The sequence below is a fragment of the Pimephales promelas genome, chromosome 4 (genome assembly GCF_988280905.1).
Source record: "Pimephales promelas chromosome 4, fPimPro1.hap1.1, whole genome shotgun sequence".
In the NCBI taxonomy this organism is placed as follows: domain Eukaryota; kingdom Metazoa; phylum Chordata; class Actinopteri; order Cypriniformes; family Leuciscidae; genus Pimephales; species Pimephales promelas.
This window is the reverse complement of record NC_142772.1, coordinates 20,980,735-21,001,809: the sequence shown is the minus strand read 5'-3', so window position 1 is coordinate 21,001,809 and position 21,075 is coordinate 20,980,735. Positions and strand designations below refer to the sequence as shown.

At 36.5% G+C, this 21,075-nt stretch overlaps 1 protein-coding gene across 1 annotated transcript in view; it reads right to left on the bottom strand.

Annotated features, from left to right (window-relative positions):
* Positions 1-21,075, bottom strand: part of skic3 (SKI3 subunit of superkiller complex) — a 30,279-nt gene that overhangs the window by 8,770 nt on the left and 434 nt on the right. Inside the window, exons 3-36 of the mRNA XM_089130114.1 lie at positions 20,881-21,024; positions 20,435-20,526; positions 19,782-19,857; positions 19,303-19,446; positions 19,079-19,177; positions 18,871-18,979; positions 16,784-16,924; positions 16,486-16,587; positions 16,253-16,377; positions 15,553-15,639; positions 15,333-15,436; positions 15,118-15,244; positions 14,831-15,010; positions 14,556-14,680; positions 12,688-12,938; positions 12,483-12,585; positions 12,154-12,336; positions 11,023-11,167; positions 10,861-10,939; positions 10,703-10,764; positions 10,546-10,602; positions 10,398-10,466; positions 10,241-10,315; positions 9,587-9,728; positions 8,129-8,222; positions 7,648-7,725; positions 7,429-7,553; positions 7,159-7,282; positions 6,838-7,062; positions 4,837-4,909; positions 4,671-4,724; positions 4,483-4,594; positions 969-1,097; positions 207-331 (exon numbers count right to left, since the gene is read on the bottom strand). Coding sequence (XP_088986240.1) covers positions 207-331; positions 969-1,097; positions 4,483-4,594; positions 4,671-4,724; positions 4,837-4,909; positions 6,838-7,062; positions 7,159-7,282; positions 7,429-7,553; positions 7,648-7,725; positions 8,129-8,222; positions 9,587-9,728; positions 10,241-10,315; positions 10,398-10,466; positions 10,546-10,602; positions 10,703-10,764; positions 10,861-10,939; positions 11,023-11,167; positions 12,154-12,336; positions 12,483-12,585; positions 12,688-12,938; positions 14,556-14,680; positions 14,831-15,010; positions 15,118-15,244; positions 15,333-15,436; positions 15,553-15,639; positions 16,253-16,377; positions 16,486-16,587; positions 16,784-16,924; positions 18,871-18,979; positions 19,079-19,177; positions 19,303-19,446; positions 19,782-19,857; positions 20,435-20,526; positions 20,881-21,024 — 3,960 coding nt within the window. The remainder of the gene's footprint in view (positions 1-206; positions 332-968; positions 1,098-4,482; positions 4,595-4,670; positions 4,725-4,836; positions 4,910-6,837; positions 7,063-7,158; positions 7,283-7,428; positions 7,554-7,647; positions 7,726-8,128; positions 8,223-9,586; positions 9,729-10,240; positions 10,316-10,397; positions 10,467-10,545; positions 10,603-10,702; positions 10,765-10,860; positions 10,940-11,022; positions 11,168-12,153; positions 12,337-12,482; positions 12,586-12,687; positions 12,939-14,555; positions 14,681-14,830; positions 15,011-15,117; positions 15,245-15,332; positions 15,437-15,552; positions 15,640-16,252; positions 16,378-16,485; positions 16,588-16,783; positions 16,925-18,870; positions 18,980-19,078; positions 19,178-19,302; positions 19,447-19,781; positions 19,858-20,434; positions 20,527-20,880; positions 21,025-21,075) is intronic.

Genomic DNA, 21,075 nt, shown 5'->3' with positions numbered 1-21,075 from the left:
GACAGCTCTTGAGTTTTGATAGAGTGTTTTTGTGTTCTTGTGTAGCTGATAGAGAGCCATAGATGGATACTAGACAGATGGTGCAGTGAAATTGGAACACTGTTCTGCTCTGAAGCCCTGTGTCTGCACCTGCGCCCGAGAGCTGATGAGAGATGAATCAATAGCGGACAGCGTGACACAGAAACAGAGAGCGTGCATGTGTGTACCTGGGAGCAAAGAGTTTCTGCCTGGTCATATTGACCACTCTGTTTGAGTCCAGTCACGGCCTGCTGCAGCACCCAGCCCTCCAGAGCCTGAGCCAAGAGCCCGTCCTCCCCCTGCAGGCCCTTCACTGAGAACAGACACACAACACACAGTCTTAAAGCCATGTTCACCATCCACATATACACTACTGGTCAAAAGTTTGGAATTATTATGACTTTTTTATGTTTTTGAAAGTATAGTACTCACCACAGTAAAAACTAATATTGTGAAATATTTTAAAATACCTCATATTTAAATAAATAAATATATTTCAAAATGTAATTTATTAATGTGACGGCAAAGCTAGTCTTTAGTGTCACATGACAATTCAGAAATCATTGTGTGTTGATTTGGTGTTCTAATAATAATGGTACCTATTATTATCAATGTTGAAAACAGCGTTTGCTGCTATTAATGTAGAAACTGTGATAGATTTTTTCAAAAATATATTTGATGAATAGATGGTTCAAAAGAACAGCGTTTATTTAAAAATTCAGCTTTGATTCACAGGAATGAATTCCATTTTAAAATATCCTAAAATAGAACTCTTTTACATTGTGAATATATTTCACAATATTATAATTTTTTTCCTGTTTTTTTTTTATTTTTATAAATTTAGCTCATGTAAGCGAAAAAATAAAATAAAATAAAAACGTAGTTACAACAAACTTTTGACAGTTAGCATATTCAAATACAGTGACAAAACAGTCTCAAGTTTCACTGACCTTTTTCAGACACCAGAGTCATGTGCGCCCTCTCCAGATCTTCTCTGCGAGGGGCGGAGCCTGCGAGTAAGCATGCAGTGTTCTCTGTGTGACAGGCGGCCATTAGCCCCGCCCAACCAGCAGGATCATCTGCATTTGTCAAACAGAAAGACGAGGACACATCGATCCAACACTGAATCACTGTCATCCTACCTAGTCTTGACAAATATTTCATCTGGCTGATATATTGATGTCTCGGAGTCTCTTCTCTCTTCTCACACTTTGAATATGGACCAGGCTTCACTCTAAATCAGTGTTCTGTGTAACAGTAATAGTACTATAACAGTAACGGAACTACTTTTTCAAGTAAAAAGTAGTGTAACGTGCTACTACTAAAAATTTGGTAATGAAACGTAGTTCCTTTTTTTAATTGTTTGTTAAACGTTAGTTTTCCCAGGGACAGATTTGACAGCGATCTCCGTCATTTTACAGATTTGACAGCGATCGCCATCTCCGAAGTAAATGCCTACAGAGAGAAATGTACATAATGGATTCCATAATCAGAGAGTAGCCAATTTCTTTTTGTTTTGAATTGTTTTGATTAAGGACATTTCAAGCTTAATATATATAGCTATATTTATCATGTCTGTGAGGCATACGCTGAGTAAATTTATGATGAGATGCACTCCAGTTCACGTGCAACAAGTAGCGCCTCCATGTCATGATTATATTGTCTGCAATATTTGCTTCTTATTTATTAAATCCAGACAATTGGTTGATAAAAAAAAATAAGATACAATTTATACAAAACGAAATTCACTTTAAAAAAAGGCTTTCTTCAAAACAAAACTTAATGAAGTGGTCAAAATCATGTCTGACCCACTAAAAGTCTCCCGATATATTGCGCATCCATCTTACTCATGCTGTTCACTTTTCATAAATCAACTTAGATGGAAGAAAATAACATTATAATATTTTAACAATTATGAAACTAAATGCACTTATTTAATGGCTACACCACGTATAGTAGGCCTAGACTCTCAATTTATACATATTGCTGCACATTCATTTAATTCTGAATTTTGCACACATAAGTTGAGAAGCATTTGTTTAAGTGCATAGTAAAACATATCTGCAACATTTATCAAGTTCATGGATAATTGTGCATGTATTTATTAATCATTATGATACTAAAATCATAATAAAGTAGGCTATACTATGTACAAAAAATCAGATGAGAATATGAACGCAACATGTTTAATTACACATTAGGCATTTTTCCTCCCATAGAAAACCATTAAAAGAATGCTTAATTTGGCTTAATGCAGATTAGAATGTCCCCTAATTATGTCGTAATAACAAGATAAATTTAATTTTTTTCTTCACCATGCGGGTCAGGACTTCCATAGAATACAGCCTGAATTTAATGGCTTCCAGAAATTATTTTTGGGGGTGCTAACAGGGAGCTTTAGTCTTTCTTAGAGGCTTTCTTTCTAGCCCCTCCCTAGCGTCACACATGCATATGCTTATCCATTAATGGGCATTTATTTATAAATATGAACAATTTTGATAAATGCATTATGCATTTATGGCATTATTGCATTGTAGAACTTTATGTAGGCCTACACATTTAGGAAAAGATATTGGGTTCTGCCCAAAGTCAAGCAACATAAAAGTAACGAGAAACGTAAAAAGTTACTTTCCGTATGGGGTAACTAAGTAAAGTAACAGATTACTTTTTTCTAAGAAGTAACAAGTAACACTACTTTTTAAAAAATAACTTCCCCAACACTGCTCTAAATACACTCTGCATTACACTTGGCACCTACTCCTGCTGACACGTTTAATGCCAGGTTCTCAATATCCAAAAGGAACATTTTCATCGTTTTAGGGTTAAACAAATGTGTGTTCTGTCCAATGCTATATTAACAATGTTTTAAACAAGAAGCCAGAGCTCATTACAACCGTTTGACATAAACACTGGTAATGCATATTTCAGGCTTGAAACTATTTGAAATATGTTATTTGAATGAATTTGGCAAGCAGAGATGTTGATATTTCCCCATTCAAAACAGATATGAGTTTTGTATGCGCGAAAATGGACTTTGTTCTGTGTCCTAGGCTGATGGGTTTGTGATGGGTTTAGTCTTGGTCTCGTAGTCTGCTATTAGTCTGGGTTAGAGAATTACAAATTCGGGGTCATGGAAAGTCTGTTTTTGAATCTTTAAGTTATAGAACTTGCCATTTAGAAGACAATCTGAGAACTGATCCAGACTGCCTCTAATAGAGAGCCTAAGTCCCTCCTCTTCCGGTCGACCACCATGGGACCTTATTTCGGAAAAATATTGAATGGTAGTCAATGGCGAGAGACAACAAATATTTTGATCTCGTTTAAATTGTGCCCTGAATTACACATATGATGTTTTTCAATTTAAAAGATACATTTTAAAGTAAAGAAAGTCGCAGTTTGATGTAAAACCGTTGAGGTATAAGACTGTGAAAATACGTAATTACAAAGACTACAAACCCCAAAGGCGCACATTTTCTCTCAATGAATGAAGCTAACTTTACTGAGGCTGTCTGTCATTGTTTCTAAAGTCTTACGTTATAATCGTAACGTTACGCCGTCCTACCTGAGTGTTTTGTACCAGACTGCACACACACGAGCAGCGGATCACGTTTCGCTTCCAGGAAGATGTAGTTCACAGAGCGATTTTCACATAAAACTAAATGTTACTCTTCTGTTGTATGACAAACTGCGACGTTTTTGACTTTAGAATTATCTTTTTGACTTCTTTTTGACTTCAGAATTATCTTTTAAATTGACAAACATCATATGTGTAATTGAGGGCACAGTTCAGATGGAATAAAAAGATAAGTTGTCTCTCGCCATTGACTACCATTTATATTTTTTCTGCGAAGCGGAGGGGCAGGACTTAGGCTCTCTATTAACCTTTTGCAGGGAGTTTGATTGACAGGCAGTCTGACCAATAAAATCTGCCATCCGCCGAATCTGCCATTTTTGTCAGACAAAGCAGTCAGGAGATTTAGTAGATTACAGTTGGAAGATTTGAACTTGAAAAACGAAGTGTACTGACATCTTTCCACGTTTGAAACAACATTCCTTCTGATGTTCATTCATGTTAACTTGACTCTATAAATCAATTAGAAGGAAGAGATGATGGGTTCACAAGCAGCTTTAACTGAGGCTCTACTGCGATCTGTCACAACACATTAAAGAGCCACAAAACGGTATTTATTGTTTAATTTTCTTTTAAAAAAATTACCAAATTAAGGTGACTTAATTTTAATATAAAACTTTGTTTCATATAAAATATAACCTGGTCTGTCCTGTCTGTCAGCATGAAAGGTCAATTGTGAGGACAGTTTTTGCTCAGATATCTGAGCAACCCGAAGCTTTCTAGTCAAAAGCGCAATTGTGATATAATGATGATTTGTTTTACTTGGAGTCTTAATGCTGCAGAGTTAGGCTAACGCAACATTAGTAACACTACCTGACTGGAAGGAACTTTACCTGGGCACAGCAGCACAGCTCTCTGGATTGTTTTCAGAGCGTTGCATCTTCTGTCCTCACCAGAGTGGCGGCCTGAGGCCAACTGATTCACTCCACTGTACAGCAACGCCCTCTACAGACAGAAAGAGTTGAACTATTTAATGGACACAGATCTTGGCAAAGGATTTCATCCACAAATGTCAAGTTACCTTTCCAAGTGTCAAGCTGGCATGACATGCCACACTGCCGGCCACAGCTCCTCCCTGATGGAAATATGAAAAATATATGAACACTGATATTTTATGGTCAATATTTCTAAACAGGTGAACTATTCCGTTAAGCATGTTAGTTCTCAAATATTGTGAGAATACTCACATTAGCTTTGTTGGGGCAGTACTGTGGGACCAGTCTGGAGAGAAGAGCCCAGAGAGATGGATTCCCTGGGTTCCTACAACATAAAAGTTGTCCAATACTCTTAATTTTTTATAATTAAAAAAAATTTATGACAAAAGAAAGAAGAATTCTTGTAGTTCTGGTATATTCTGGTACCTCATTTGACATTTGGGTTAATTAACCAAATGCAATGATTCATACCTGAGGTTAATTAGATGAAAGGGCCTTCTCTTTAATAGCATTTGAGTGTTTTCATGTCTTTGCACGATGCAAATTAAAGGAGGACATTAAAAGGTCACTTGTTATTGGACAAATACAGAAGTGCATTTAATTTAATCAAAGTCCTCAATTCACCACTCAACAAGACTAAATGGGGCCGGACAAATATTCAATAATGTAAGTGTCCAAGCTTCAGCTGAATAGTAACAACTGAAGTTTGTCTTTTGATCTGAGTCTGGAACCAGGTGGACTTTCCTGCAACATTTATCCATTTTATAAATCTAATCTAACCTAATCTAATATATAAATGGCATTCCAAAGTTTATTATGTTTAGTTTATGTATTAGTTTATTATTTATTATTTATTATGTTTTTTAAAGAAGTATCTTATGCTGACCGAGGCTACACCAATGTAACACTAGACAAAGAATGACGGGGAAAAAACGGATGCTGCTTTATTTTGTGTTAAATATTTTTAACGCGTTAAACTGAAAGAATTTATCGTTCATTTTGACAGCCTTAAATACAATATAATATAAAATGTAGTTAATGCCTGGAAATCACAATTTTATAAAATGGCCTTGTATTTTTAGGTGGGAATCATGCAGAAAGATAGTGTGTGACAAACTATATTAATCAGGACATATCTGATGTCTTAAAGGGGCTATGTGTAGGTTTTTACTTAAAAAAAATCTTTGAGATAGAGTCTTCATTTGTACATTTATGAGCCAACCATAATGTAATAGAAAGAATGACTGCCCAAGACGGTTGCCTCTATCAGCCTGTAGGCTCAATTGTGTGTGGAGGAGTTGGGTCCGAGTTGGCGCGAAAAATTCACAAAATTTGGCGTCATGCGCGTTCTCGTCTACTTAGGCTTAAATCCGTATGGCAGCCATTAGTACGGAAATTGTTAGCAGTAGTGTTTCAAATGGACTCTACGGACAGAAAAAAACGACCAGCCTCCAGCACAATCCAGATACCCACGGAAACTCTTCGTAAAAAAAAAAAAAAAAAGCCTCATCTAGTGTGGCCAACGAGCGTGCAAGCGTGTGCACCAAGAACGAGCATGAGGCCCTGTTTACACGAGAACGCTCGCGGGTGAAAACGTAAAAATATTTTATCGGATGTGCCTTTCATTTACACGGCGACGCCGTATTGGGGGTTTAAAAACGCAAAAAAGTGAAACCACCATCCAGAGTGGAAATCTTTAAAACGCTCCACCGCCGAGTTTCCGTGTAAACGGTAAAAACGCAAAGTCTGCTTGACAGTGAAGGTTGTGCGCAGGCGCGGGGGCTTGGTGTTGTTATAGTATGCACTCCTAGCCGCCTGAAATGCATACTACATTGAATTTCACAGACTTTTGTGTCACCATCTGCACGCAGATTTCACACCCAAAACGCTCGTCTAAACGCAGAATAAAAAGTGATATCGCAACGCCACTTTTGCGTTTTCTCTTCAGAATCGTTTCCGTGTAAACAAAGCCTAAGACTGGTTGCAGTTTCTCTAACAGCCACTGGTATCAGTAACGGTAAGAAATTTCAGAACTTCCGCAAAGCTCCTATAATATGCTTTATATTTAATATAGTAGGCACTTTTAGTATATTAGTATTTGTCTTCACTACATAATAGCTACATGAAGCAAGATTTTTGACCAATGATATTTTATAGTGAGCAGAGAAACATTGTCATATTTTGTTTTAGATTGTTACCTAATCATGTTGTATCTAATTAGGAGACACCATATCTCAAAATATTATACAGTACCTGTGTATAGCTCTAGAAGCCTCCCTATGTACACCGCTAAAGTTGCCCTGCAGGGCCAGCAGGGTGCAAGTGAGCAGACAGTACTCCTCCACAGCGCCTCCTACAGGTTCCCCCAGTTTCAGCAGCTCGGTGAGCGTAGCACTTGCCAGGGTCACGTCACCATGAACCAAACCCAGAGCACAGAGACACTGCAGGCTCTCTGGAATGGGCTCTTTAAGCATGGAGCTACACATAGAAATATAAACAAGAGGAGACAAGTTTTGCTTTTCACTACTGAAGCAGAGAATGTGTTTCTCAGAGACAGATGAATAGTTTCCTCACCACTTGAAGAGAAGTGTTTTGGCATGATCCATGCTGCCCAGCGTGTGCTGTATCAGTGCCAGTGCAGTAAGTATACAGGCCTTTTCTTTCTCACTAGAGGCGACTGCAAGGGCTTTCTCATAAGCTGGAAAAGAGTGCACAGACAAGTGTACATGCATGCCCTCGGAAACACACAATCACAATCTTTGGTTGTTTCATAAGGCACTGTAGGGGCTATTTCAATTCATAATGTTACCAGTAACCAAAAGCAAAATAGCAATGACAGCTCACCCTGAATGCTCTCTGGCAGGCGACTGATTTTGAAACAGGTGAGCGCCAGCCCGATGAGATCATGCAGCTCATCCAGTGGTGTGGAGGAATAAATACGCACGGCTTCTTCCAAATGCCCATCATCACTGACATTTACATTATAAAATAAACATTATTTTGTACTGACAACTCTGATGACATTATTATAGATGAAATGACTGATTGCATAGTTATTTTTACCTGAGGGCACGTCCGTAACCCCTCAAAGCAAAGCTGAGCTTGTCTGTGTGAGGGGACGCCTGAAGCAACTCGACAGCTCTGTGGAGAATGAAAAATATCAAAGAACAATTTAATACCAGTATGGTGTAGAGATATAAGTGTCAGAAACATGCTTTTATATAATATTTTTAAAACACATATCGAGTTTTATGCTAATTATTTAAATAAATTCATTCAAATTTACACACACACATTTATATATATATATATATATATATATATATATATATAAATTAAAGAATTAAATGAACATCAGTTCATAATGAATGTAATAATGCAACTGGGCCTGGAATATAACATAAAAAATATGATTAAAAAAAATCATTAAAATTAACTTTTGTTAATTCCTGCTTCAGATTAACTAAAATTCTGTCAGGCAGACTTAATGTCCAACTGGCTAGGAAAGAATTTCCGAAAGTAAAAATAGCTGGAGGTGGCAAACCTGCGATATGCCTCAGTGGCCTGTTTCTTCAGCTGGAGGTGTGTGTTCAGGTATCCGAGCATGATGAAGGCGTCAGGGTCAGTCTGAATCCTCTCTGGTGTGAAAAAGAGCGAGTACACTAAGCTTCATTACCTCTCTCCATCTTTAAATAATTTGTCACTGTCACATGGGTCATTTCCTATCATAGAAACACTTTTTTTTACAAATGTTTAATTGTCAAGCAAAAAGGCCTTTGTTATACAAAGAGACCCATTACATATTGTAATTGGGTGTTAAATTTTTAGTACGGCCTATTAAAAAATGCATACAGTGTTATATTAATGCATTTACATACTTTGTAATGATTATGCATTATAGAGCTTTGGTACTGTACTTTCTTTTGAAAATATGGAAAATATGGAATAAAGTTGGGGTTTTTTATTGTTTTTGCGCAAAAAAAAAATATTAATGTCGTTTCATAACATTAAAGTACGGAAGCCATTGAACCGCAACAGAATTTTTTTTTGAACATTTGGAGATTAAAGTTGAAACATTTCAAGAATAAAGTCGAAACATTATGAGAATAAAGTCTTAATATTTTGAGAATAAAGTAAAGAAATGCGCTCATGAAGTCGAACTGACTCAGACATGGATCTAAACAAAATAGTAGCTTTACTTTTATCTGGTCTTTCAACAAAAGGAATGGTGAGCCCATGTTTTTAGATTAGAACCTATAGAATTTCCTTTTGTGGAAAGCCCAGATAAAAGTAAGCTACTATTATATTCAGATCCATTTCAGAAACAGTTTGAATTCACAGACGCATTTCTTTAAAAAAATAAAAAATAAATAACTTCTACTGAAATTCTCAAAATATTAAGACTTTATTCTTGAAATATGTCGACTTTAATTTCAAACTATTTTTACTTTAATATCAAAATGCTAGAATTATTATACATTTTTTACAGATTATTTTTATTTTATTTTGTTGCTGTTCAGAGATTCTGTATTAAAGGGATAGTTCACCCAAAAATGAAAATTAGCCCATGAAATTACTCACCCTGAAGCCATTGTAGGTGTATATGATTCTTATTTCAAATGAATACAATTGGAGTTAAAAAAAAAATGTCCTGGCTCTTCCAAGCTTTATAATGGCAGTGAATGGCTGTTTCTTTGGAAGTTATTCATAGTGCATGTACTCATGATTAAAGTTTTCCACGCATCACTGGGGATTAATAAAGGCCTTCTGATGTGAAACGATCTGTTCGTCTAAAAAATATATTCATATTCAAAAAATGATTGACTAAAATAACTAGCTTCTGGCAGAAACCTTTCTGGGCCTTGAAAGTGGTAAAAACATTGCAGATCAAACATTTCTTCTTGGGTTTTATGGGTTTGTAAAGACATGAGGGTGAGTAATGGCAGAAATGTAATTGAACTAAACCTTTAATACAGTATAGTGTGTGTTTGTGTTCTCATACCAGTGTACTTGCTCAGAGCCACCTGGGCAGCAGAGACGGCGTTCATCTGAACTATGTTGTAGAGGTAGAGCTCTGAGTCTCTGTTGCTCCTGTCCAGCAGTGTGGAGCAAACCCAGTACGCGTAACCCTTCACTCCCTCAGTCTAACATCAAACAAACATGTTACAACAAGAAGAACATACAGCAATAATCTGAACCTAAAGAATAAACTATAGGCTACATTTTAAAAAGTTTGGGGTCAGTACATTTTTTTAAGAGAAATGTATACTTCTATTCAGCAAGAATGCATTAAATTGATGATATTTAAATAACGGTTTAACAAACGGGTTCCACAAAAAAATAAGGAGCACAACTGTTTTCTACATTGATAATAAAAAATGTTTGTTGAGATGCAAATTAGAATGATTTCTGAGGATCATGTGACACTGAAGACTGGAGTTATGATGCTGGAAATTCAGCTTTGATCACAAGAGAAAATTACATTTGTAAAAAAACTAAAATAGAAAAAAGTCTTATAAATATTTCACAACATTACTGTATTTTGTAACAAATAGATCCAGTCTAGGTGAGCATGGGAGGAAAAAAAGAAAAGAAAAACATTACAAAACCCCAAACTTTTAAAAGTTATTGCGTGTACAGAAATGACTAAACATACATGAGTGCTCAGTTCTGTGGTGTGTCTGAAAAGGTCCATGGTGTCATAACTGCCAACAGTCTCAGCAATGAAGGCCTGTATGATGAGACAGAAGTAAGATGTGCTGCGTAAAGTAATGGACAAAAGATATGAACTCAAGGTGTAATCTAAAGTGTACCTGTCCGATCCAGCAGTTCACATAGAGGGGCTCTAGCGACTGAGCAATCTTGAAAGCTTCATGAGAGAGCTACAAAAAATAATGTAGAAATCAGCATGGCTCTCAATACAAGTAAAGCAAAGCTTATCACTTGACAAAATCACATTACCTCTATGTTTCCCTTCTTCAGATACAAAGCACCAAGGTTAGTCCATGCAACCACATTCTGAAAAATAACCAGAAGATACATTACTTGCATCAACACAACACACATATTTTAAAAAAATTGAGGAAACAAATAAGTTTATTTTTCTTGGATTACTTACATTAGACTCAGCTTTTATTGATTTGATGAAACTGTGTTGTGCAAGTGCAAAGTTCTCTATTCCTAAAATATAAAAGCAGAATATAAAATTAACACAAGAATAGTCAAAACAGTTATGTAATACAGACTAATGCGATTATCTACATCATGTGCATCTACCTTTTGCCATTGCGATGACCCCAAGGGCGTTCCAGTATTTGTAATTAGCACTGTCCAGCATGATCGCCTTCTTCACACACTGCCAAAACAGAGACAAACCAAAATAGCCTGTTAACACATCTTCATGTAAGCATTCTCAACAACTGATCTCAGGTCAGGTACCTGCAGGGCTTTCTCCAGCAGAGGCTGGGGATCCTCCTCAGGAAACAAGCAGCTGAGGAGTCTGGATTGGTGGTAGTAGTTCATGCCAAGGTCACACCACAGACTGGGGGCCTCCGGCATGAGTTTCAATGCATGACCAAAGCACCTGATAAACAATTTTAATTACAGAATAATAATCAATCTAATCAATCCATCCGTCATCTTTTCATCCTTTAGTTTAATGTTTCTGTATCAGTTCAACTAAAGCCGCTTTCCGAAGAAGATAAAAGAGCAGAGCGCAGGAGGCAAACAAAACAGCGGGTAAGTTTAGCTAGCATTAGCAATTAGCTGGTTGAATGCGTTATGTTTGTCTTAATCCTCGTTGTAATGTTTTGCAAAAACACACAGCGTATGGCAGACAGCCGTGTTGACAGTGGGCATGACTTATAAGTTGAACCAATCAACGTAGACCTAGGGAAAGGGAACTAAAAAAGTCCTCGCTCCAGACTAGGTACTGAAAGAGTTATAGGAACTACGGTCTGAGGAACTAAAAAATCCCCAATTTAGTCCGGTCGGAACACGAGAAAAAAAGGGTTATAGGTACGTTAGGTTCTAGGAACTGCAAAAGTCCCTCCGGTCGGAAAGCGCTTTAATCATATGCAGGCATTTTTGGGGAGATTTATGTCGACCAACCCAAAATATGGTTTATATATGAATATAACTTAAAAATTCAACAAGTGACTTTATTTGTTCAAAAATAAATACATTCTAAAATGTATGCTATCACATTTTATAATAAATGTAATAATAAATATATTTTAAAATTACTTTATTCCTGTGATAAAAAAATCAGGATACTAGAAAGTTCAAAACAACAGTATTTATTTGAAATTGAACTCTTTTGTAACATTATAAATGTATTTACTGTAAATTCCAACTAATTTAATCCAATTAATGTCTTTAAAATGCTAGTGTATGTATTACTGTATTGTATATTGCATGAATAATAAAAACGTTGTTCAGTAAGTAAATGAATACATAGCCAGGATGTTGTTGAACACTTATTTGCTACAGATGAGCCCCTAAAGACACGTAATGACAGACTCTAATATAGCAAGTGTGATGTATTGTGTGATTGTGTGTCTCTCTTACCTTTCTCCGAGGGTGAGGAGCTGTCTCTGGTCCAGTGTATGGCTCTGATCGGCTGGATCCATCCCACATAGAGCTCCGGGTACCAGCACTTTGGCTCGGTTAGTGGACACAGTTTTGCAGGTTGTGCAGACATCACCTAGTATCTTCCACAGACATGACAGGTCTGGCCTTTGCTTTACAGCACTGAGAACATTGAAACAGAGGATTACATCAACATCCACTCAATAACACCCAACCAACTCACCTGACATAGTTAGACACCACTTTCAAGAATGACACACAAATATTCTCTTTACTCAGCAGAACCCTGTGTTCATGATACACTTTACCTGAAGAGGTAATGGATGGCATTCTGTATCAGATCTACAGCTCTTCCATCAAGATAGTCATCCAGAGCACTTTTAGCCAAGGCTAACAAGCATTCACCCAGACCTGAGAATTAAAACACAGTGAAGATGCACTCCAGATTTGATTGCTGGATGAAATAGATATTAACCTGAGAGATTAAAACATTAATGCAGAAATCACACAAACCTTTCAGTGCCGGCACATAGTCCTCCTGCTCTAAGATCTGCCTGTACTCGGACGCAGCCTCTTTAAACCGGCCCAGGTTCTGTTTAATGGCGGCCGTCTGATAGAGGCTATAGATAGAGGTGGGCTGAAGATGATGTGCTTTATCGAAGGCTTTCAGAGCAGCTGTGAAACTCCTGCGGTTCAGGTAAGCGTCACCTAAACATTCCCAGCACACCCAGTCCTGAGGATCAGCCCTCAACGCCGCCTGCAGACTGAGACCACAGTAGAATAATGGGTCACTTTCAAATCAAATCAAATCAATAATCATTGCATATAGGGCAGCCATTTATCTTAACATTTTTGTCTGATGAAAAGCCATTTGGCTTGATTTTGGTGAGAACAAATCATCATTTGATAAAGTCATCTCTGAACACGGGGAAGTGGACCTTGAAAACTTGGGGCTAAGTTAATTGTGGGATTCTGGCAAATGAGCTCTTCTGCCGATATAGTATATAAAATGAAGGCTAATAGAAGGAAAATGTTTTGTATAATTAGACTAATATAAGTAAAATACAATTTTCAATGGTGGCATTTGAATAATTATAACTGAAAACAATAAATAAAATGTACTGCAAATATATGAGTTCCATTTCTACTTCCTGAAATTTGAATTACACATGTGAATCCTGTTCGCATCCTGAATTGAATTGGAAATAAAAAGTCATTTAATAAATAACATTTTGGAAAAAGCCATGTTCATGTCTTGCATCATTTTATACCATGGTCTGGGTGAATACTCGATTCTGATTGGCTGCAGGGTGTCCGTTAAAAAGTGATAGAGGACACCCAGTTAAGTAGTTCTGGTGAAACTGCCTGTTTACCATTCGAAATGTATAAATAAATGCGCTGCCTACAACAGCTGTGAGTAACCATAGCAACAGGCAGTCAAACGCTCTATCAAAACAAACATCTAACGTTAGATACTATAGCCTAATACAACAATGAGCGACCTCGTTATTTATTTTAACATTTATGGAGAATATTGCAACTTTGACTACTGGTATGCTGTAGGTCGACTCTCCGATGCTGGACTGGAGAGCCGTCAAATAATGTCGGTGACAGGCCATCGGTGCGAGAGCAGTCTGCGGGCTTATACTGGGCTCCTTCTCTCCGTGAGAGACGAAGCTGGAGCAACGTAACGTTACTGTCTGCGTCAAGTGCCCATCATGGGCAGCAGTAACGTTACCCAGCTTTTGTGGATCCTCCTGACTGGCCGACTTTTTCAAATTGCACTATAAATGGAAACGTTGAAATTAATTGTAAATAAAAAAGCTAGCATATAGGCAAATGACCCTCTCTTTGCTCTGATTAATTTATTGCCCTCTATAAGCGCAAATCGCTGGTGCTCAGAACTAATTGATTTTTGTTTGTTTTTTGATTAATTGTTTTATGTGTAATAAAAAAAAATAACTATGCCTACCTTTGTGTTTCATGAAAAAAAAATGCATTTTTGAACCTGAAGGGTTCTACAAGCTGAGCGGACTATAAATATCTCCGGTTGCTAAATAAACAATCAGGCAAGTTATTATTTGTAAAAACTAGATTTAGCCTAATTAAAATATAAACTAATGTTTTAAAAATGTTTTATTTGGTAAGTGACCATGGTATAAGCGGGTTAATGCCCTCCGAGGTGTCCATTGTCAGGTTTTAATGGACGACGGCGAGGCGTGAACCGGCCGACGCGCAGCATTAACCCTTACATAACTGCCAACTTTAATGTTGATAAATGAAATAATATCTTTAAAAATATCTGCTAATCACACCATCCAGGGCCAGTTAAACAACTCTTATTACCACTTGTGCCTTATAACTGAAAATGATTCACTTACTCTGCAACGGCCTGTTGGTGCTGGCCAATCTTGAGGTGGTAGAGACCTCTCCTCATCCAGGCCCATTTAGCAGAGCCAGGAGTGGCTCTCTCCGTCACAGACTGCAGAACAGTCAGAGCTGAGTCCTAAACAGATAGAGCACATCAAAGTTAATAAAGTCTTCTACACCATGTACAGAGTGAAAAGTTCCTTGTGTCTTTTTGAAATTAGATTTCGTCAAGTAAAAGTAAATAGAGGATACCCTCAACAAATTAACTAGACTTGTCCGCACTCACCATGTCTCCCTGCTCCATACTGAGATCTACAGTAGCCGCTCCAGCCTCTGCATCAGAGGAATCCAGCTCAAATGCTCTCTTATAGCAGCCTCTGGCTCTCCCCTGATCCTTTGCCACCTCCCTGTAGTAATGACCCAGGAAACGAAACACCGAACCAAGATAAGGCTCCAGTTTAGCAGCCTTAAAACAACAGAAAACAAATTAATAGTTATTTTTACCCCAAGACAAAAGAGTGGTATATACATAAAAAATATAAAGAGTGTAAGTTCTGATGTTGGTGGCCTCACCTTGAGCAAATGTGTGTGGGCTTTGCTTCGGTCCCTTTGCATTTCCTCTCCCATGGTCCAGTAGAGACGACCCAGCAAGAAATATAACTCCCCATTATCTGAGCTTCTGGATAAAGCCTCCAGAAAGCTGTGAGAGAGAGAAAGAAGACAAGAGGATCAGTGTTTGGTGTTTACAGCTATGTTGGTTTGTGATATTGTGTAGGAGGGTTTCACACCTCTCCTCAGCTTGTTTGAGCTGTTCTTTAGCAACATGCGTCAGCCCCTTCAGAGTGAGACCCTCCACAGATCCTGGGTGAGAGTTTAGCAGCTCAACAAAAACCTGTAAGAATCATTTCATTCAAACATGATTTGGTCTACTTAGCATGATGAATATTAAGATACAAGCTTCAGCTTAAAATTCAGAAATTATGTTCCTGTCGAAAGAAAACAATTGACCTGAAATGCTTCATCAGTTTGACCTTTTTGCAAGTGAGCTCTTCCTTTCAATGCTAAAAGCACTGGGTCATTTTTGGCATCTGAAATCTAAAAGGAGACATCAGCGATATGATATCGATCAAATGATAATGTTAAAATACATTAAAATAAAAACGTCTAAAGTTTGGGGTAAGGATGAAATTATTATTTTTCTTCAGCTGATGTTTATAATGTTACAAAATATTTCTATTACAAATAACTGACGTTCTAATGAACTTTTTATTCATCAAAGAATCCAGAAAACATTGCTAATAATAGAAAAATAGCATATTTTAAAATATATTAAAACAGAAACCAGCTATTGTAAATTCTAATAACATTTACATTATTACAGGTTTTACTGTTTTTTTCAGTTTACTGTTTCTCATTCTCACTTATTTTTATACAATTTATTACATTGGAGAAATGGTGTTTTTTGGCACATAGGATTATTGTTTATAAAGTGTGAGATTGATTTTTGCGCTGAATAGGATTGCATATAATTTCGTTGTACTCTTTTGTATAATGACAAATAAAGATTCTGATTCTGATCAAATAAATAGCCATTGGAGAGTATAAGAGACTTCTTTTAAAATCATTCCAACCCCAAACCTTTGAACGGTAGTGTTTGTTTCTGTTGTAAGACTGCAGCACTGTGCCAGTCTTAGATTTAAAACTTTACCTGTGTAAGTATCTGCAGAGCTTCATCAGCATCCTGGTCTCTTCCGGTCCTCACCAGAGCATCTAATCTCAACCTCTGCAGCTTCTGAGTCCAATCATCAGAATTCCCCACACTCGACTTCAGCCCTGAACACACAAGAGAGAACAGCCCTTTTCACTCTGTTAGTGCAGTTGATGAGTAGTTGTCCTGTTAGCTGTGTTTCATTTGTGCAGTTGTTTTTAATGATACAGTACCTTGGCTGGAAGATGTGGCACTGTCAGAGTATTTATGCATTTTTAGTTGAGCCAGAGCAAGATTATACCATCCAATGCAGGAAGAACGCATACGCTTCAGTCCTGCAGGAAAAACACAACAAAAGATTTAAACATCCTCTTTGTTATTTACATTATATAGTTTAGAAAGTGAGGAAGTTAATGAATGTTGCATAGCTGAACATGAACATAAATCAAGAAAGTTGACTTTCATAAGCTTGGCTCCAAATTGAAAAACTAAAACAGCAGTGAATTCTGCATATTTTTGTATATAACTCACCCAGACTGATACTTTTGAGGGCGTCCTCATATTTCTTATCCTGACAAGCTTTAATACCAAGACCAAAGTGAGCATGTGAGCTGTTAGGATCCAGTTCTAAGAGACGTTGGAAACAACGGACAGCTTCCTCACTGAAGTCACCTACCAGGATCATCGGAGACAAGAACATTTATCTGAGAGCAGTGTTATTATTGAAATATCAGACATGAGGTATATGCTTTCTCCAAACAGAGACAGGTTTATTTTTGTACTTATTGTAGTGTTTAAAAGTTTGGGGTAGTTTTTTAAAATTTTGAAATAAGTCTCTAATGCTTACCTTTTAAAATACAGTAAAAAAAAGGTAAAGCTGTGATATCATTGAAAATATATTAAAATGTCATTTATTCCTGTGAAGGCAAAGCTGAATTTTCAGGAGTCATAGAGCGCTGCAATGATGATGTATTTTGTCAGTCAAATTCCTTCAACAAAAAAAACCCCAATAGGATTTTTCCATTGGATTTTGAATTATTGCAGAAATAAGCTTTGTGTTTGATTCTTATTATGAACACATTTTGTTAATCACCAGTCTTGACAAATGAACACAACTTTGTGAATTTTAATGCCAATACATTCGCCAAAAGCTAAATGTAGGCTATAAACACACTGCCTCATGGTCACACTTCAATGCCACCATCAATAAGCTTCCAACAACTCTTTCAGTCTATATTTAAAAAATATTTTCCCTGAAAGATTGAGTTAAAATAGTTTGCAAGAGCGCAAGTATAAACACAGAGAGGCTGTGAAAGCGGACTAGTGAGTTTTCAAGACAAGTAAAAACATTAAAATAATCATATTACTCTTGTATTTTATGCTATAGAATAAAATTAGTGCTGTCAATCAACTCATTTCTTTTTTACCAATTAATCGCACATTTTTCTGTAATTATTTGCACCTAACATTACAGTTAATATATTTTTATAATATAAAAAATTTACATTTAAAATCCAAATTAATGCAGAAACAAAGACAGTAGCCTACATTTTAAATATTTTTTAATGGCATCTTTTGTTGAGAAAGCCAGCATCACAGATACACCAATACTGCTACTGATGTCTGATGATGATTGATATTTTTTTTTCTCATTTCAGCCATTACTTATAGCCATTAAGCATTCCAATATAATTAAAAGCTATACATTTGAACATTTATTAGGTCTTTAAAAACAGAAACTTTTAATTTAAGTAAACTTCACATAAACCTGCAACAATAAATGCCTTCAATATATTAAGGCTACATTTTTTTCTATTATCCCTGTCAAAAACTGCATAAAAAGTTATTGTTTAGTTGTTTTTGACCCATGTAAGCTTGTACACATGTAGGTCTAAAAGGTAGGATATATACAGAAATGTTATAAAGATATAAAACAGTTCACAGTTTTTACTTATTAAATATAGATTAATACTTAAATATAGATATTTAAATAATACATACTTAAAGTATGCTTAAATAAAGCTACACAATTTAAGTCAAGAGAAGTGAGTGATTTTCACTTTTTCTTTTGATATTTATCCAACCTTAATAAAAGACAGCAGCAGGTTTAATAGGCTGCTGTCACTTTAAAACCTAAAGCATGTGACGTGAATCTGATACACATCCCACAAGTCTTTACACTTATTTAAGACTTAATAGAACTCATTTAAGACTGTGTGTACGAGGATGCTCGCCAAAACGGGCGCTTTGGCATAATTTTGTCCGTTCAAACACTATCTGAAACAGCTTTCGGTGAGCATGAGTTGTGTGTGTGTCACAGGATAGGAGATCCACAGATGTGAGCCCTTACCGCACTGCGTTCTTTTTTTGTGTCTTATCACACTCGAATGGTTTAAAAGGATTTGTATGAATAAGAGTGTGATAATTTACCGTAATGCTAGCCAAAGGATGATGGGGAAAAACGGATGCTGCGTTAACAGCATTAAATATTTTTAGTGCATTAAGCTGAAAAAAATCCATTGCATGCAAGAAGGCATTAATTTTGACAGCACTACTATATATTTGTTGTTGTTTTGTTTCTCACTTATTTCATTTGACTTCGAGGACTCCACACTTACCTGTTAAGATGTAGTGCTCACTGAGGGCCTCTAGAGGGTAGGATTGTGTTGGATAGCAGGACAGTGTGGCATCACAAAACTCTTTTAGCTTGGCCACCTCATGAGGAAGCTGAAACGGATACAGAATATGAAACTCTTGCTTTGGATCAGTCATAATTATTATTGTGTAGCTATATTATTATAATTGTGGCATATAGCACTTGCCAACCTTAGAAAGACATTTAATGTAATCCTGTGAGAGACTGCTGTGGGCTTCACTGGGCACATCTACTGTCATTTCCAAAGCTCTTTCAAATGCTGATATCAGCTGTTGAGAAAAGGAAAACACACTGTAAGCTTACATGAAACGTACATGAAAAAAAGAGCACTTCAAAATTCTCAAAAAAAAAAAAAAGAAGCATTTCATAACTAATCCATGTAAATCAGACTGACGTGCTGCTGAGTCTCATTGTCCTGATCCTCAATAGTGTCTTGCAGGAGTCTGGTCATCTCCTTCCACAGCTCCAGCAGCTCTGAATCCTCCACCCCTTCCTCTCCCTCCTTCATCTGGATTAACCTCCGCCACACTCTGGCCACCTGTGGGTAGAGTTTAAAACATATGGCGAATCAAACCTGATGTTGATTTTAGAAATAATGTGTAGATTTGTGAAGGTAACAGACCAGTGCAGTTCTAACCTCTGAAATCTTCTGTTGTAATATTACAATATAAAAGTTCTATATATATTACATATATCATATCTATATATACACAACAACATTACAATATAAAAGTTCTATATATATTACATATATCATATCTATATATACACAACAACATTACAATATAAAAGTTCTATATATATTACATATATCATATATATATATACACAACAACATTACAATATAAAAGTTATGCTTGTCCTAGATCATACCTGTAAATAGTTCTTCTCCGACTGAGAGATTTCCACCAACTTCTTGCTCACTTCGAAACATTTTGCTTTGTCTGAGCTGCAAATGCAGAAAAACATACATGGATCAAGAAAATTGTACATAGATCAAGAAACTACACCATGCAGCATCATACTCATTTTTAAATGAGGCTCTTTCAACCATATGATTTCTTTTTTTATTACAAAGCTCTATTTTATTCAGGTTAAAGGATTCATCACTTGTTCTGAAGCAGTCTTCAACTTTTATTCTGCTGCCCCGGAAGAGATGTGCTCCTGTCACTTCTCATTTATGTGCTAATAACCAATAAAAGTTTTGTAGACAATTCAGCTTATGTGTTCAATAAAATGACTGGCATGATTATAGAATGCAAGTTCAAAGAATTTCACAGATTTTAATTTTTTTTTTTTTTTTTTTTTTTTTTTTTATAAAGCCAAATTTAAAAAAAAAGGTGTATAGGAGACAATTCCAAAACCAAAGAAACTCTGGTAAATTTTGATCATGCAAAAAGGAAAATAAAAAGAATGCAGGGGTAAAATCTAATTTTTTAAATCTATTATAGCCTATCCTTTTATTTTAAATTAGATTTTTTTCCGTTTAAAATCAATCTAGCAGAAAAGAACACCACTTTACTTACATTTCATACAGTGTAATAAGTTTCTGGTAAATCTTGGGCAGCTCGGCTTTGAAATCTGCCTGGTCACCTTTTTCGTACAAATTTGCTAAACCCTGTAAAAGAAATCCACATCTCGTAAACCTTCATTGTTCGATCAGCAGTGCACAATATCATTAAAGACCACATTAACAAGTGAAAGTAACATGTGAAGGCCAAGTATGGTGGTAACTGGTAACCCATACCCAGAATTAGTCCAAGGGCATTTAACCCATCCAGGTTTGTGCACACATACAGCAATGACTCAGTCATTTCCTGTCGGTATTGAGAATCGAACCTGCAACCTTAGGTTTACCAGTCTGACTCTCTAACCATTAGGCCACAACTTGCCAAATGGCTAACAAACTGTGTCCTTAAACAAACACTATATTTCATGGACCATTCATTAAAGTTCATAAACTACAACCTACCTGCCATGCCAGCAGTTGCTCTGGCTCCAGTTCAGTAGCCTTTCTGTAGGCGATCTGTGCCTGATCCAGCTGCTGCAGCTCTGTGGCTGCCACTCCAATGAACACCCAGGCATTGTAGTTATTCTTCTCAAGCTTGAGAACAGCCTGGAGTACAGAAATATGGTTTAACTTGAGAGTGAAATGTTTACCTTGTCT